Source organism: Erythrolamprus reginae, chromosome 8 (assembly GCF_031021105.1).
Source record: "Erythrolamprus reginae isolate rEryReg1 chromosome 8, rEryReg1.hap1, whole genome shotgun sequence".
Taxonomy (NCBI): domain Eukaryota; kingdom Metazoa; phylum Chordata; class Lepidosauria; order Squamata; family Dipsadidae; genus Erythrolamprus; species Erythrolamprus reginae.
In genome coordinates, this window is record NC_091957.1 from 41206257 (window position 1) to 41225324 (window position 19068).

General features: G+C 42.9%; 1 protein-coding gene across 1 annotated transcript in view; it reads right to left on the reverse strand.

Annotated features, from left to right (window-relative positions):
• Positions 1–19068, reverse strand: part of DACH2 (dachshund family transcription factor 2) — a 386481-nt gene that overhangs the window by 182542 nt on the left and 184871 nt on the right. Inside the window, exon 2 of the mRNA XM_070760141.1 lies at positions 18071–18186. Coding sequence (XP_070616242.1) covers positions 18071–18186 — 116 coding nt within the window. The remainder of the gene's footprint in view (positions 1–18070; positions 18187–19068) is intronic.

The window sequence follows — 19068 nt, forward strand, 5'->3', positions numbered from 1 at the left end:
CCCAGTCCCAAAGGGACTGCCGCTCAGACACTATACTTTTCCGCCCACCCCCAAAAAAAATTAGAGGGAACACTGATAGCAGACTCCCACAGAGAGCCTACCTTCCATTTTGGGTAGTCAGCTAAGTACACACAGGTCCATGTGACATGTGCAAACTGAGCCAGTTTGAGGAGAGGTACTTGTGTGAACTTGACAGTTAGTTAGTTAGTTAGTTAGTTAGTTAGTTGGTTGGTTGGTTGGTTGGTTGGTTGGTTGATTTTTATGCCGCCTTTCTCCTTAGACTCAGGGCAGCTTACAACAGGTTAGCAATAACACGTTTTAACAGAGCCAGCCTATTGCCCCCACAATCCGGGTCCACAATTTACCCACCTCGGAAGTATGGAAGGCTGAGTCAACCTTGAGCCGGTGATGAGATTTGAACCGCTGACCTACAGATATAGCAGTCAGCTTCAGTGGCCCGCAGTACAGCACCCTTCCTGCTGCGCCACCCCGGCTCTTACTAGGTATAGGTATACTTACTACTTATTAGGTATACAGTACTAGTCTTTAGAAACATAGAAACATAGAAGACTGACGGCAGAAAAAGACCTCATGGTCCATCTAGTCTGCCCTTATACTATTTCCTGTATTTTATCTTACAATGGATATATGTTTATCCCAGGCATGTTTAAATTTAGTTACTGTGGATTTACCAACCACGTCTGCTGGAAGTTTGTTCCAAGGATCTACTACTCTTTCAGTCAAATAATATTTTCTCATGTTGCTTTTGATCTTTCCCCCAACTAACTTCAGATTGTGTCCCCTTGTTCTTGGGTTCACTTTCCTATTAAAAACACTTCCCTCCTGAACCTTATTTAACCCTTTAACATATTTAAATGTTTCGATCATGTCCCCCCTTTTCCTTCTGTCCTCCAGACTATACAGATTGAGTTCATTAAGTCTTTCCTGATACGTTTTATGCTTAAGACCTTCCACCATTCTTGTAGCCCGTCTTTGGACCCGTTCAATTTTGTCAATATCTTTTTGTAGGTGAGGTCTCCAGAACTGAACCCAGTATTCCAAATGTGGTCTCACCAGCGCTCTATATAGCGGGATCACTATCTCCCTCTTCCTGCTTGTTATACCTCTAGCTATGCAGCCAAGCATCCTACTTGCTTTTCCTACTGCCCAACCACAGTTTAGTTCCCTCTTTCCACCTTTAAAATCCACCTTAAGGAAAGCCATGCTGTTGAGTTTTCATGCTTTAAGATATGTACAAATATTTCAATAAAAATAGCCCAAGTAATGCTTCAGCTTGGCTGGAATCTCTGCTAAATGCACTTTATTGAATTTTCTGTTTCCAGTCAAATATTTCAGTTTGATTGGTTCTGGGTGATTGGAAAAGTTCTTCAGATATTTATAGTCCGAAGCTCACATACTCATTTGATGAAAGGTAACACTGCATGAGATCTGCAGGATTTAGGGGAAGTTTTCCCATTCAGCTTCTTTCCAGAACGCTCCATTGATTGGTGCCCCTTAGTATAATTACAAAATAGCCCATCCCACCCATTTGGGGCAGCAGATCTGGTGAACAGGGCCTGTTGGTTTACCATGTGCTAAACCATTGGATGTGAAATACAGTATTTGAAATAAAATGCACATGGATCTCTCAAATAGGGATTATTATTATTGTTGTTGTTGTTGTTGTTACCTATAAAGCCCTTCATGGCACCGGACCAGGGTATCTCCGGGACCGCCTTCTGCCGTACGAATCCCAGCGACCGGTTAGGTCCCACAGAGTTGGTCTCCTCCGGGTCCCGTCAACTAAACAATGTTGTTTGGCGGGACCCAGGGGAAGAGCCTTCTCTGTGGCGGCTCCGACCCTCTGGAATCAGCTCCCTCCAGAGATTAGAACTGCCCCCACCCTCCTTGCCTTTCGTAAACTCCTTAAAACCCACCTCTGCCGTCAAGTGGGGGGGAACTGAAACATCTCCCCCTGCCTATGTAGTTTTTTGTGTATGATGACTGTATGTATGTTTTTATATATTGGGGTTTCTTGTTTTTTAGACTTTTTAAAAGTATTATTGTTATTTTAGATTCCAACTATTAGATTTGTTATTATATATATTTTTTTATCATTGCTGTAAGCCGCCCCGAGTTTACGGAGAGGGGCGGCATACAAATCTAATTAATAATAATAATGATAATAATAATAATAATAATTATTATTATTATTATTATTAATAATGATAATAATAATAATTATTATTATTATTAGATTTCTATGCCACCCATCTCTGTAGACTACTACTACTTCTACTACTACTATTATTATTATTATTAGCAGTAGTAGTAGTAGTATTTATTAGATTTGTATGCCACCCTTCTTCGAAAACTCGGGATGGCTCAGACAGCAAATATAAAAACACAGCGTACAGTACAAATCTAATACATAAAAAACCCTATAGCTAAAAACCCTATGCATTACTCAATCAAACGGTACAATCACACCATGTATCACAATTATTAGTCAAGGGGGGGGGCAGATTTAATTGCCCCGGGCCTGGCGACATAGATTAGTCTTAAGACTCTTGCGGAAGGCAAGGAGGGTGAGAGCAGTATGAATTTCTGGGGGGAGCTGATTCCAGAGGGTTGGGGCCCCCACAGAAAAGGCTCTTCCCTTAGGCCCCGCCAAATGACATTGTTTGGTTGACGGGACCTGGAGAAGGCTAAGGTATGCCCATGTTACACCAACACTCCGCAGTCTGCATTGGTTGCCGATCAATTTCCGGTCACAATTCAAAGTGTTGGTTATGACCTATGAAGCCCTTCATGGCACCGGACCAGAATATCTCCGAGACCGCCTTCTGCTGCACGAATCCCAGTGACCGATTAGGTCCCACAGAGTGGGCCTTCTCCGGGTCCCGTCAACTAAACAATGCCGGTTGGCGGGCCCCAGGGGAAGAGCCTTCTCTGTGGCGGCCCCGACTCTCTGGAACCAGCTCCCCCCAGAGATTAGAACTGCCCCTACCCTCCTTGCATTTTATAAACTCCTCAAAACCCAACTTTGTCGTCAGGCATGGGGGAATTGAGACATCTCCCCCGGGCCTATACAATTTATGTATGGTATGTTTGTATGTATGTCTGCTTAATAATGGGTTTTTAAAAATATTTTAAATTGTAAATTATTAGATTTGTTATGAATTGTTTTATTGTGTTGTGAGCCGCCCCGAGTCTACAGAGAGGGGTGGCATACAAATGTAATAAATAATAATAATAAAATAATAACTCTGTGGGACCTAACCAGCCGCTGGGATTCATGCGGGAGAAGGCGGTCCCGTTTGGAGTATGATCGACTGAGTATGGAGATACCTTAGTTCTGTGAGGGCGAACCTATGGCACGTTTGCCACAGATGGCACATGGAGCCATACCTCAGGGCACGCGAGGCATTGCCTTATGTCAACTCTACCAACGCATGAGCACACAGGCCAGCTGATTTTAAGTCTTCCGTAAGGTGGGAAAAGCCTTTTTCCAGCCTTCTGGAAAGCCTCCGGAGTCTATAGATCAGGGGTCCCCAAACTTTTTACACAGGTGGCCAGTTCACTGTCCCTCGGACAGTTGGAGGGCCGAACTATAAAAAAAAACCTATGAACAAATTCCTATGCACACTGCACATACCTTGCTTTAAAGTAAAAAACAAAATGGAAACGTACTATTTAGAGGGGGGAGAAGGTCTGAAATTCATATATGTTTATGTTTTCTTTTTAATTTTCTTTTGTTGACATCTGATTGGCTATGCAAGGTTTTCTTGGCTTATGAAAAATGTATAAAGAAAGAAGGAACTTTGGCATAATGGTTAATAAGTTAGAAATATAATTGGTGTTGCACTTTTTGAAGGAACATTAAGGAGGAAATTTAATTAAAAGAAAATGAATGTAACTGGATGAATAAATTAGAAAAAAAGTTTTGCAACTTTTTTGATGATTGATCTTAGTTACTAACAAAATACTGCATTTTATTCATGGAAAATTAGATGGTACACTGTGTTGTTGGAATGTATGTTGAGAGAAAAATTTTAAAAAATTACCCCCAAAAAACCAGTCCTCCCTTCCCCTGTCCCTCCATTAATTTCATTCTACCTTTTTTCATTCCTTTCTTCCTTGTTCCTTCCATTTCGCCTTCCTTCCTTCCCTCCTTCATTCCTCTCCATTTCTCCTTCCCTCCCTCTCTTTCCCTTTTTTTTCTTTCTCTCTCTCTTTTCCCTGTGCTCTTGTCACTCACCGGCGGGCCGGATAAATGGCCTCAGTGGCCCGCATGTGGCCTGCGGGCCGTAGTTTGCGGACCGCTGCTATAGATGCTGAAAAATGGACTCAACGGGCCTACTGGAAGTTTGGAAAGAAACTTCCGGTAGACCCATTGGGCCTGTTTTTTCACAACCCACAGGCTCCAGAGGGTTTCCTGAATGCTGGAGAGGGCAAAAAATGGACCAACAGGTGTTCCAGAGGTTCAGAGACTTCAGAGAGGACTACACGCATGCCTGGGGGTGAGGATGGGGCTTAACAACTGTCCCTATTGACAGAAATTTTGGGCTCAATTGTGGTCATAACTCAAGGACCACTTGTCATGCTTTTATTGTAAACTGCCCAGAGAGTGCTGGGCTGGTCAATAAGACTAAATGCTATTGATATTGCATGTTTTATTAAATTGGAAGATAATAATAATAATTAATAATAATTTATTGGATTTGTATGCCGCCCCTCTCCGTAGACTCCGTAGATGTCATTGTTTTGATTGCTGAGTTTTAAACTTGGCCTCAAGACGTATTGCTATGAGATGGGTGTCCATGTAAATTATTTAAATGAAGGCCTACTACTCCCAGCCATGGAGGTTCATTGAAGATTTTAAACTAGGGGCCTCTGAATGCAACCTCCCTCACAAGAAGGCTGCTGTAGGAATGCAACCTGAATTCTTTCTACATGGAGAATGACCTCGTAACACCTGCACAGGGTTAAGGTTTCAACTCGTTTTCTCTACATCCGTGCCGGCCTAATTTAAAGCGCCGTTCTCCAAAAATCAAAATCCGCAATCTAAAATCTGTTCCTTTGTTAATAAAACAGAAAGGTGACCTTACCCAACGTAATAAGTCGCTGAAGAAATCTTCTTTCAACACTTGGAAAGAATTTTACGAAGGTTTAACGCCTCTTTGTTTTAGCCATTTCTGCATTGGTTTCTAAAATTTTATCCACTGGAAAATTATGATCCAGGTCGATTTCCGACCTCTAAAAAGTTTTCTTTCTTTCTTTCTTTCTCTCTCTTTCTTTTTCTTTCTTTCTTTCCTTCTTTCTTTCTTTCCTCCCTTCCTTTCCTTCCTTCCTTCCTTCTCTTTCTTTCTCTTTCTCTCTCTCTTTCCCCTCCTTCCCTCCCTCCCTCCCTCCCCCATCTGTTCCCGCTCATTTTGGTTACTTAAGTCTGCCCTGAGGAAATAAATGCCTTTTATAACAACTACAAGGCCCCTTACAATTCATAAATACATGGAATAATTACTTTCTAGGGAAGTTGCTCTAATCTAATTTACTGCATTTTTATAGAGTGGTAGACTAACGTCTTATTTGCGGCCTGTCGAAAAGGCAGCAAATTATGGCAAGCGTAACATTAAATGCTGCGCCCATAAAGCAAATATTTATCTAATTTGGGATTCTGTACATCTTAAAAGAGCATGATGGTTGGCTTTTCTTCCATCCAAAGAAAGTAAGTGCCTACATTATTCCCCTCGGTTGTGCAGACTAAAGAGGGCATGCATCACTATCAATCAAGCCATTCTAAAAGGTGCCATTATCACTAAAGATTTGTTGTTATAACGCACAGCCTAGGTTCTAGTAGAGGGACCAAGATAATACCTTAAGAAGAGCTCAGTGTCTGAGGTGGCATCATGCCATAAACAAGGGTTTTAAATCACAATGGTGCATTCAAAACAGTGAATGACCTTGGCTGAGTTAAAAAGCTAAGGAGGTTGGTTCTCGATAAAACTTCCATAGGAGACCATGTGCCAGAAACTGTGGGTCAAGCCACTTCTATACATTAAGAAAAGTGTGTGTTATGGATGTGTGGAGGAATCAGTTTGGTCTATGAAGCAGGAGATTGTGAGTTCTAGTCTCACCCTAGGTATGAAAGTTGGCTGAATGACTTTGGGCCAATCTTCAGGAGATGGTGAATTCTAGTGCCACCATGAAAGTTGGCTGAGTGACTTTGGGCCAATCTTCAGGAGATGGTGAATTCTAGTGCCACCATGAAAGTTGGCTGAGTGACTTTGGGCCAATCTTCAGGAGATGGTGAATTCTAGTGCCACCATGAAAGTTGGCTGAGTGACTTTGGGCCAATCTTCAGGAGATGGTGAATTCTAGTGCCACCATGAAAGTTGGCTGAGTGACTTTGGGCCAATCTTCAGGAGATGGTGAATTCTAGTGCCACCATGAAAGTTGGCTGAGTGACCTTGGGCCAATCTTCAGGAGATGGTGAATTCTAGTGCCACCATGAAAGTTGGCTGAATGACTTTGGGCCAATCTTCAGGAGATGGTGAATTCTAGTGCCACCATGAAAGTTGGCTGAGTGACTTTGGGCCAATCTTCAGGAGATGGTGAATTCTAGTGCCACCATGAAAGCTGGCTGAGTTACTTTGGCCCAATTTGGTAAATGATTTAGCTTTACTTGGTAAATGATTTAGCTTTACTAGATAAATGGTCAAAGCAATGGAAACTGCAGTTTAATGTTTCCAAATGTAAAATAATGCTCTTGGGGAAAAGGAATCCTCAATCTGAGTATTGTATTGGCAGTTCTGTGTTAGCAAATACTTCAGAAGAAAAGGATTTAGGGGTCGTGATTTCTGACAGTCTCCAAATGGGTGAACAGTGCAGTCAGGCGGTAGGGAAAGCAAGTAGGACGCTTGGCTGCATAGCTAGAGGTATAACAAGCAAGAAGAGGGAGATTATGCTCCCGCTATATAGAATGCTGGTGAGACCACATTTGGAATACTGTGTTCAGTTCTGGAGACCTCACCTACAAAAAGATATTGACAAAACTGAACGGGTCCAAAACGTGCTACAAGAATGGTGGAAGGTCTTAAGCATAAAACGTATCAGGAAAGACTTCATGAACTCAATCTGTATAGTCTGGAGGACAGAAGGAAAAGGGGGGACATGATCGAAACATTTAAATATATTAAAGGGTTAAATAAGGTTCAGGAGGGAAGTGTTTTTAATAGGAAAGTGAACACAAGAACAAGGGGACACAATCTGAAGTTAGCTGGGGGAAAGATCAAAAGCAACGTGAGAAAATATTATTTTACTGAAAGAGTAGTAGATCCTTGGAACAAACTTCCAGCAGACGTGGTAGATAAATCCACAGTAACCGAATTTAAACATGCCTGGGATAAACATATATCCATCCTAAGATAAAATACAGAAAATAGTATAAGGGCAGACTAGATGGACCATGACGTCTTTTTCTGCTGTCAGTCTTCTATGTTTCTATGTTTCTAATCACCAGGAGATGGTGAATTCTAGTTCTGCCATGAAAGTTGGCTGGGTAACTTTAGGACAATCACCAGGAGTCGTTGAGTTCTAGTCCCACTTTAGGGATGAAATCAGCTGGGTAACTTTGAACCAATTTACCAAGAGATTCAGTTCTAATCTTGCCTTAGGCATGAAAACTAGCTGAGTGACTTTGGGCCAATCACCAGGACTGAGTTCTAGCCCGGTCTTAGGCACCAATAAATCACAAATGATTGGGACTACAAAACCAATAAACCACAAACCAAGCCTATTTTATGAACCCATCTAATGACAGCTCAGCTTCAGAGTTGTGGAAAACCAGAGAGAGATCTTCAATTGTGGACACTGGACTGGTTGATTGCTGTCAATAAACAGTGATCAATATAAGCTTTTCACCCTGAATCAATATCCTTACCAGGGAACCTCTTGGCTACTAGGTGCCCGCTATGAAAGGATTTTTCTAAATGACCTGGACATTATTTCTTATATTACTGGAACTTCTGGAATTCTTAATAAAGAATATTTGAGTTAACTTCAGAGGGTTTGTCATGTTTGGAGAGCTGGTTAAGAACAACAGCGGTGGCCAAAAAAAGGGCATACAACAAAGTGCAACTTACCTAAGGATTGCTTTGCTTAGCAATAAAAATATGAGGCTCAATTGTGATTGTACGTTGTTATTATTACTATTATTATTCTTATTATATTATTATTATTATTATTATTATTATTATTATTATTATTATTATTATTATTATTATTATTATTATGTCAGTACAACACAGCAAACGAGATCACTATGCCGGATTTCGTATTTCATCACCAGTCGGGCGCTTCCCAAGCACCTAGGACTGTGTGATGTAGTGGCAAATTATGTTTGCTGATCCCAGTAAAGTGGCCTTTTGCAATTGACAGATGGAGATTTTGTCAATTCCGATGGTTTTCAAATGTCCGCTGAGATCCTTTGGCACTGCACCCAGCGTGCCAAGTACCACTGGGACCACTTTCACTGGCTTATGCCAGAGTCGTTGCAGCTCGATTTTTAGATCTTCATATTTCACTAATTTCTCTAGCTGTTTCTCCTCGATTCTGCTGTCTCCTGGGATTGCGATGTCAATGATCCATACTTTCTTTTTCTCCACAATCACAATGTCTGGTGTGTTATGCTTCAGAATTATTATTATTATTATTATTATTATTATTATTATTATTATTATTATTATTATTATTAATTAGATTTGTATGCCGCCCCTCTCCGGAGACTCGGAGCAGCTTACAACAACAAAACCAATAGTTAAAACAGTTTTAAAACCCCTTAATATAAAAGCAGTCATACATCTCATACAAACCATACATAAAACGAAACAGTCCAGGGGAATCAATTTCCCTATGCCTGATGACAATGGTGGGTTTTAAGGAGTTTGCGAAAGGCAAGGAGTGTGGGGGCAACCCTAATCTCTGGGGAGAGCTGATTCCAGAAGGTCAGGGCCGCCACAAAGAAGGCTCTTCCCCTGGGTCCCGCCAGACCACATTATTTTGTTGACGGGACCCGAGAAGGCCAACTCTGTGGGACCTAACCGGTCGCTGGGATTCTTGCAGCAGAAGGCGGTCTCGAAGATATTCTGGTCTGGTGCCATAAAGGGCTTTATAGGTCATAACCAATACTTTGAATTGAGACCGGAAACTGATCGGCAACCAATGCCGACTGCGGAGTGTTGGTGCAAACATTCCACTGAGCCATATCGGAGGGCCGCGAGGTATTGCCCTATGTCAGCTCAAGCACGCATGCGCGGGATGGCCATTTTGTCCTCTCGGGGCCTCGGGGAAGCTTCCTGAAGCCCCTGAGTGTGAAAAACAGCACAAGGGGCAAACCGGAAGTCAATTTTTCTGAATTTCCGGTTTAACTATTTGGATGTTTTCCTCCCATCCCTGGCTCCAATGAGGCCTGTGTGGATGCATGGGGGCCGGAGGGGGTTGTGTGCATGGTGGTGGTGGGTGCATGCGTGGGGGGAGGGAATGGACTTGGGCACATGCGCATGTGTAGCACATGCACAACACCCTCTTGGCATGCAAGCCAAAACAAGGTTTGCCATATATTCCTGACTCAGGCTCAAAGAATCCTATAAGAGCAATGAGTCTCTCCACACCAGAGATGAAGGTCTTTGGAAGAAAGGAGATGTTTTGGAACGAAACCGCCAAACAAAATGTCCTTTGAATTGTATGTGTTGCATCCTTGATTTGCAGTGCCATCAACCTGCCCTTCCCAATTTAGCTTGTCGCTGGTCAATATAATGATGGCAGTTTGCAGACGCTGATATTAGGCGCCCAATGTTTTCATTATCTGACCACAATTTTAATAAATGCACAGATTGTCCTCCCAGACCTGCAAAGTGCCACTCTGAAGCTTATTGGCTGCAGAGCGCGAGCTCCTTCTTGTATCGGCATAGTCCGAGGGGGCAGCAGATGGAGCGGAAGCTAAGGAGAGAGAGGCCATTCATCACAATGACAGAAACGTGGGTAGCATCCATCCTTTCGCCATAGGGGGGAAAGCCAGGGTGGCAAAGCCAAGAGGAAAGAATTCAAAAAATCTGGACTTTGTGCCACTGGGCAACCTTGGTGATGCTTATAATTTAATGACGTTATTAGCCTTAGGCATTCAAATACAGGGAAGTCCTTGACTTACGACCGCAATTGAGCCTGAGATTTATGTGGCTAAAATGGGACATTTGTGAAGCGAGTTTTGTCTCATTTTACAAACTTTTTCTTGCCGATCCATAGGGTGGTGAAAGGTCAAACACAACGGAATGGCTGACGTTTATGATGAACACAGCCATGTCCCCCCAGCCCACATTTAGTTTAGAGAATCTTAGATTTCTAAGGTTATTTTCCGCCCACCCCAACATTTACCATATTTGCCACGTATAAGATGCACTTTTTACCTCCCCAAAGTGGGCGGAAATGTTTGTGCATCTTATACAGCGAATGTTGCCGATGTCTCGCCCACACACTGGCTCCACCTTTTGGCCTCTGCCTCCCAGCAATTTACCCCCTTGCAGCAAACAGCCTGGTCAGCTTTAGTACAGCCTGATTTAGCACGAGCAGCTGATTGGCAATTGGATCTGCCTCACAGAATACCGCCTATCAGCTGTTCCAGGCTGCAGGGATCGCCGCCACCTATCCCTGCTGCCTGGAACAGGCCAAAAATAGGACGTGCAGAGGCCGAAAATGGGACGTGCAGAGGCGGCGATAGGTTGCTGCAACAATGGGCGGCAACTGTGTCGATTCCCGCAGACTGGAACAGCTGAGGCAGATCCAACCGCCAATCTGCTGCTGATGCTAAATCAGGCTGTGCTGAAGCTGACCAGGCTGTTTGTTGTTTGCTGCAAGGAGGCAAATTGCTGGGAGGGAGAGGGAGATTTTGCCCTCCCCCCGTTTTCTTCCCCAAAAGCTAGGTACGTCTTATACAGTGTTCCCTCGATTTTCGCGGGTTTGAACTTTGCGAAAAGTCTATACCAAGGTTTTTCAAAAATATTAATTAAAAAATACTTCATGGTTTTTTTCCCTATATTTCCATCATATGTCATCACCAAACTTTCATCCACCTTTAATAATTGTTTTTTTTAGTAAACTTTAATAAATAAACATGGTGAGTAATAATCTAAATGGTTGCTAAGGGAATGGGAAATTGTAATTTAGGGGTTTAAAGTGTTAAGGGAAGGCTTGTGATACTGTTCATAGCCAAAAATAGTGTATTTACTTCCGCATCTCTACTTTGCGGAAATTTAACGTTCGTGGGAGGTCTCAGAACGCATCCCCCGCGGAAGTCGAGGGAACACTGTAGTCTGAAAAAATACGGTATATTAGCACATAACGCCTGGCTTATAGGTATCTACCAACGAAGCGTAATGTGGGATCCAGCTCAAAAATAGATACAGGTAATCTTCAACTTTACGACCACAATTGAGCCCAAAACGTATGTGGATAAGTGAGAAATGTGTTAAGTGAGTTACGACTTTTCTTGACATGTTTCTTCAGTGGATCATTGTGGTTGCTAAATGAGTAACGTGGTTGTTAAATAAATTTGGCTTCCCCATGGCCTTTGGCTTCTCAGACATTTGTGTGACCACATGATCCCGGGACACGGCAACTGCGCTAAATATAAATCAGTGTCTGAATTTTGATCATGCGACCATGGGGGATACTGCAACACTCTTATGTACGAAAAACGGTTATAAATCAAAGTTTTCAATTATGTAACTTTGAATGAACACTAAATGAACTGTTTCAAGTACAGCACTACCTGTACAATTAGACTTCGAGTTACAGCCATTCGTTTAATGCACTGGAAAAAAGGGACTCAACTAAAGACGTGCCCAACAAAACACTTCTCGCTGGTGTGGGGTTGTTGCTGGGGTTTTGTTTGGTACAGGCAGTCCTCAATTTATAACCATTCATTTAGTGGCCAAAGTTACACCAGCACTGAAAAAAATTGATTGATGACCGTTTTTTGACACTTACAACTGGTGGCAGAAAGTGAGTATTGCTAGTCTAAAGAAACGAAGGATTGAATGGAGGTAGGCGGATATTGATAGTAGTATTCCAGTACTTGAGGGGCTGCCACAGAGGGAAGAGGGGGGTTTCAAATAATTCTCCAAAGCACTGGAAGGCAAGAGAAGAAACAATGGATGGAAACTAATCAAAGAGAGAAGCAACTTGGAGCGAAGGAGAAACTTCCTAACAGTGAGAACCATTAATCTACGGAGTCTACGGAGAGGGGCGGCATACAAATCTAGATAGATAGATAGATAGATAGATAGATAGATAGATAGATAGATAGATAGATAGATAGATAGATAGATAGATAGATAGATAGATAGATAGATAATCAGTGGAACATCCTGCCACCAGAAGCTGTAGGTGCTCCATCACTGGAGGATTCCAAGAAAAGACTAGGCAGCCACTTATCTAAAATGGCATTGGGTCTCCTGCTTCAGCAGGGGGTTGGATTAGAAGACATCCAAGGCCTCCTCCCACTTTGTTCTGATTGACTGTGATGGGCAGATTCCATTACGGCTGTAAATTGAGGACTACCTGTAGTAGAATCTCCTCCTCTGTTTCGGAGGGAGAAAGAGAACAAGAAGATGGATGGCTGACACATTGACACTGTCATGTGAAGGTTCTTTACAAGGGTGTCTAAAGATTCACTGTTGACATGCAAACACTGGCTGCAGTTTTCGGCCTCTGTTGCGGGAAACATTAACATTAACAGCGATGATTCTCACAATGAAACGTGGAGACTCTGAAGGCGAAGTCGTCGTGGAAATGAAACAAGCCTTATTCCCCTTCCTATTTCATCTGTATGCCAGGACAAAAATCTGCCATGGCAGAACTGCTGAATGTCAAGCGATGGTTAATGGCTCAGGCTACAATTGTGTGGGATGAGTCCTGCGATGTGTCTCCACTGTTGTTTATTTTAATATTCCAAGGATTGCTGCAGAGTGACAAAATGTGTATCATCTGCATCTTGAAATAGTGTACATGTGGACATCTCAATATGTGATTAGAGTTGTGAAGCGTGATTCATAACCAGCCATCATAAGCTATCACTATTCCCCTTGCTTTTCCTCATCGGCTGTGGATAGCAGACAGACGGGCACGGGATAATTCAAAAACGCTAGTATTTCTGTCTCTTTCTTTATCCTTGTCTCTCTCTCTCCCTCCTTCTCTCTCTCCCTCCCTCCCTCTCCCTTTCTTTCCTTCTTTCTTTCCTCCCTTTTCTCTCCTTTATCCTTCTGTCCATCTCCCTTCCTTCCCCCTTCCTTCTATTCTTCTTTCCTCCTTCCTTTCTCCCTTCTCTCCATCCATCTTCCTTCCTCCACTGCTTCCCCCTCCCTCTCCTTCCTTCTCTTTCCTTTCTTTTCTTCCTCCCTATTCTCTCCTTTATTGTTGCCTGTTTTCTTTCCTTCCTTCCTTCCTTCCTTCCTTCTTTCCTTCCTTCCTTCCTTCCCCTCCTCTTATTCCCCTCTCCTCCTCCTTCTCTCTTATTATTTTATTTATTTATTTATTGGACTTATATGCCGCCCCTCTCCAAGGACTCTCTGACATTGATGGGTATTGTAAGGATTTGGATTAGTTAAGGTCCACTGATATTGTTCATACAAGTTGTCAATGCCACCCCAAGTCTTCAGAGAATGGCGGCATACAAATCTAATTAATAACAACAACAACAACAACTTACAACCATTCTTTCATCTGCCCCCAAAATCCAAAACAGTTCTAAGCTGCATAAACAGAGAGAGAGAATCAAGATCACAGGGTGTTAATACTACTTTTATAATGCCTTGATAAAGCCACACAGTTTGGGTCACCACTATATAAAAAAGACGTTGAGACTCTAGAAAGAGTGCAGAGAAGAGCAACAAAGATGATTAGGGGGACTGGAGGCTAAAACATCTGAAGAACAGTTGCAGGTACTGGGTATATCTAGTTTAATGAAAAGAAGGACTAGGAGAGACATGATAACAGTGTTCCAATATCTCAGGATTGCCACAGAGAAGAGGGAAGCAACTTATTCTCCAAAGCACATGAGGGTAGAACAAGAAGCAATGGATAGAAATTAAATAAGGAGAGAAGCAACCTAAAAATAAAGAGAAATCTCCTGACAGTTAGAACAATTAATCAATTAAACAACTTGCCTTGAGAAGTTGTTTAATGCTCCAACACTGGAGATTTTAAAGAATAGATTGGATAACTATTTGTCTGAAGTGCTGTAGGGTTTTCTGCCTAAGCAGGAGGTTGGACTTTCCAATTTTATTTTTAATGTATGTCAATTAATGTAAAGTCAGGAACATGTTGGAAATGTAAAAAGACTCTTGGAACATATTATCATGAAGAGTTGAAGGACAAAGTGGATACAGATTATTTTGAAACCTGGAATAAATTATATAATTGGATGGGGAAAAGGAGAAACAGGATCAGAAGTTAGCGAATATGATGGAGAGGTTCAAAAACTAATTCAAATTTTGACAGATATTGGGAAAACTAATAGGGGGAAATAAGGAATACAGTGATACCTCGTCTTACAAACGCTTCGTCATACAAACTTTTCTAGATACAAACCCGGGGTTTAAGATTTTTTTGCCTCTTCTTACAAACTATTTTCACCTTACAAACCCACCGCCGCCACTGGGATGCCCTGCCTCCGGACTTCCATTGCCAGCGAAAGCACCCATTTTTGTGTTGCTGGGATTCCCTGAGGCTCCCCTCCATGGGAAACCCCACCTCCGGACTTCCGTGTTCCGTGTTTTGGTGATGCTGCAACAGAAGTCCGGAGGTGGGGTTTCCCAGCAAGGGGAGCCTCAGGGGAATCCCAGCATCGCAAAAACACAGGTCCAGAGGTGGGGTTTTGAGGACTTCAATGTTTTTGCGATGCTGCGATTTCACTGATGCTCCCTTCGTTGGGAAACCCTACCTCCGGACTTCTGTTGCCAGCGAGCTTGTTTTTGCGATGCTGGGATTCTCCTGCAGCATCGCAAAAACACAGAAGTCCAGAGGTGGGGTTTCCCATGGAGGGGTGCCTCACGGGTATCCCAGCAGCGCAAAAACGGGCGCTTCGGTTGGCAAAAGGGGTGAATTTTGGGTTTGCATGCATTAATCCCTTTTCCATTGATTCCTATGGGAAACATTGTTTCGTCTTACAAACTTTTCACCTTAAGAACATCATCCCAGAACCAATTAAGTTTGTAAGAGAAGGTATCACTGTATTATATGCTGTGAGCCGCCACGAATCCTTGAAGAGAGGCGGCATACAAATCAAATTAAATTAAATCAATCAATCAATCAATCAATCAATATTTATTAATTAATTAATTAGATTTGCATGCTGCCCTTCTCCGAAAACTCGGTGCGGCTAAATAAATAAATAAATTTGTTTATATGTTACTGCACATTTGTTTATATCAGTATGATGATGATGATAATGCTTGTTCATAGGTTTAAAACCTTGAACACCTAGAGAGAGCACACTCCTCAAGATATATATATATAAAATGTACAATATAAAACAATAAAATATATTATAACATAAACCCAAAGCAGCCAAAGGCAAAACAAGAAACAAGGGCTGGAAACTAACCAGGGAGAGAAGTAACCTAAAACTACGGAGAAATTTTCCTAATGACGAGAGCAAATAACTAGTGGAATGGCTTGCCTTCTGAAGATGTGGACGCTCAATCACTGAAGGCTTTCAAACAAAAGAATACGTCTGAAATAATATAGGGTCTCCTGCTCAAGCAGGGGGTTGGAATAGAAGACCACCAAGGTCCTCTCCAATGCAATTATTTTATGTTCTATCATCTCACTGAAAGATGGTTAACCAGGCAGTAGTAGAAAGAACAGAGTATCTAATGGCCTGTACCTCCACAGGGAGCAGTAACTCACAGAAGTAGACCCTGGTCCATTGCTAAGCAGGGGAAGAGCCTTCTCTGTGGTGGTACCGGCCCTCTGGAACCAACTCCCCCCCAAAGATTAGAATTGCCCCCACCCTCCTTGCCTTTCGTAAGTTGCTTAAAACCCACCTCTGCCGTCAGGCATGGGGGAATTGAGACCCTCTTCCCCCTAGGCCTTTACAATTCTATGCATGGTATGTATGTATGTATGTTTGGTTTTTTATATTAATGGGTTTTTAATTGTTTCTAACATCAGACTACTATTGTACACTGCTTTATTGTTGCTGTTAGCCGCCCCGAGTCTCCGGAGACGGGCGGCATACAAATCCAATCAATCAATCAATCAATCAATCAATAAATAAATAAATAAATAAATAAAATAAACATAGACTTATATACCACTTTACAGTGCTTTTCGACAATCTCTTATCTATCTATCTATCTATCTATCTATCTATCTATCTATCTATCTATCTATTTATTGAATTTCTATGCCGCCCCTCTCCAAAGACTCGGGGCGTCTCTAAGCAGTTTATAGAGCCAGCATTTTCCCCTCAACCATCTGGGTCCACATTTTACCCACCTCGTAAGGATGGAAGGCTGAGTCAACCTTGAGCCGATGAGATTCGAACTGCTGTCAGCTGGCAGTCAGCAGAAGTCTTGCAAGCAAGCAAGGAGACCGTGGTGCTTCCCATTTCATGTATCGATGTCGGCTAAGCCCGCTTTTTATATATGAACCGTGAAGCAACTTGGATCTTCTCTGCTGCAAGCAGCAATGTTCAGAGAATGGGCCCTCCTTACGGCATAGGAACCATGATGGCGCAGTGGTTAGAGTGCAGTACTGCAGGCTACTTCTGCTGACTGCCAGCTGATTACAATTTGGCACTTCAGATCTCACCAGGCTTAAGGTTGACTCAGCCTTCCATCCTTCCAGGTGGGTAAAATGAAGACCCAGATTGTTGGGGGCAATATGCTGACTCTGTAAACTGCTTAGAGGGCTGTAAAGGCACTGTAAAGAGCTATATACATAAGTCTAAGTGCTATTACCATTGCCCACCCTTCCTTCCTTCCTTCCTTCCTTCCTTCCTTCCGCTATTATGTTGCCCCTAGTCCTCCTTCCCTCTTTCCTTCCCTTTCCTTCCTTCCTTCCTTTCCTTCCTTCCCTTCTTCCTTCCTTCCTTCCTTTCCTTCCTTTCCTTCCTTCCTCCCCTTCCTTTCCTTCCTTCCCTTCCTTCATCCCCTTCCTTTCCTTCCTTCCTTCCTTCCCTCCTTTCCTTCCTTCCTTCCTTCCTCCCTCCCTCCCTGTTTGAATATAGCATTGCAGGCTAATTCTGCCCACAGCCAGGAGTTCGATCCTGACTGGCTCAAGGTTGACTTAGCCTTCCATCTTTCCGAGGTGGGTAAAATGAGGACCCAGTTGTTGGGGGCAATAGGGTGACTCTGTAAACCACTTAGAGAGGGCCATAAAAGCACTGTGAAGCTGTATGTAAGTCTAAGTTCTATTGCTGTCCTCCACCACTTTAAACTCCCCCAAGTCTAATCATGGAAGAGGTCTACCAAGACAGATGACCACTTGCAATCTATACTACCCAGTTTCTTACCCTCTTATCCCATTGCAAATCCTGAGGCCAAAAGCCATTGGGATTTACGAAGCTGCCTTTCACCCTTGTCCACATGATCACTGGCTTCTGAGTTTGGAAGAAAACAAAGAGAACATATTTTTTTCCCGTCTGAATACCAGGCTCTTGCAAAGAGTCCCCTCCCGGTCCCTTCCAAAGCTCTGAGATCAACCTTTCCCCGTATCATATGACCGAGGCATCTAATGGCACTTTCCCTTTAAGGAAATTACGATTAATGAAGAGCTAAATTGCAAATCCATTAGGTTTTAAGTCAGCTCAGCAACGCCACAGTGGGGTGGGTGGGGAGGCGGGTTGAAGGGTGGGGGAGAGGTTTCATGAATGCTCAAGAAATCCAATAATGTAACCTCTGGTAAAGCTTGCAAAAGCCCTGAAGGACAAGGCAGTTAGATCAATATTAGTTTATTTCAACTGCTGCAGAGGAACGGAGCAGGGAGGGAAGCATCCAAAGGATTTTATTACCTGTTGGGGAGATAAGCCCTGGCGATAAGAGGCCCGGCACTCCGTGGGGTAGCAGCCGCGTGTTCTCTTGTATCGCAACCCCCAGAGAGCGCTTGGGGGGTCTCCCCGGCCGTGAACTGTTGAAACAAAAGTGAAAATAAACTTTAAGTGCTCTTTTGTCAAAGGGATTTGCATCAGCAATGTACTTTGCATCGATTTTTTTGGTTTTTTTTTAAAGGCCCTGACCAGCCAGCTTCCTTGCTTGCTGGTTTCTGATTTCTGCTGTCAGAATTTTTAACTCTTTCTCAACTCCAAAGTGACCAGTCAATCACTCATGACAAATTACCTGCAGGCATTCTTAAGGTTTGGGTTAATGTAGGAAAGGAACAGGCTGAGGTGCCCAAAGGAGGAGTCAAGAGCATCATTAGTTTGGAGTGCCTTTGTAGCCGCGAGAGATCTAACTCCAACCCATCTTGAATTCTATTGACTTCAATATCCCAAAGATACTGTTGTTGTTTTTCAAGAGGCAACTGGACTTTCTTGTTATTCTTTGAAGAGGTTTCGTTTCTCATCCAAGAAGCTTCTTCAACTCTCAGTGCATAGCTACCGTATTTTTTCGGAGCATAAGACGCTCCGAAGTATAAGACACACCTACCTTTTGTGGGAGGAGGAAAACAAGGGGGAAAAAATCTGCCTCTAACTCTGCCTCCCAGCAATTTGCCTCCTTGCAGAAAACAACAAACAGTCTGTTTTAGTTTCACCTTCAGCACAACCTGATTAGCACAAGGGGAAAAAATATCTGCTTTTCGTCTATCTCCCTGTAGCCTGAAACAGCCGATGGTCGGGAGGCCCATCCAACCGACAATCACCTGCTTGTGCTAACGAGGCTGTGCTGAAGCTGAAACTGGAAGATGGTATATCTGAAACTGGAACAGGCTGTTTGCTGCAAGGAGGTAAATTGCTGGGAGGCAGAGGCCAAAGGGTGGGGCAGGGGGCGGGGCTACATTTAGTGCATAAGA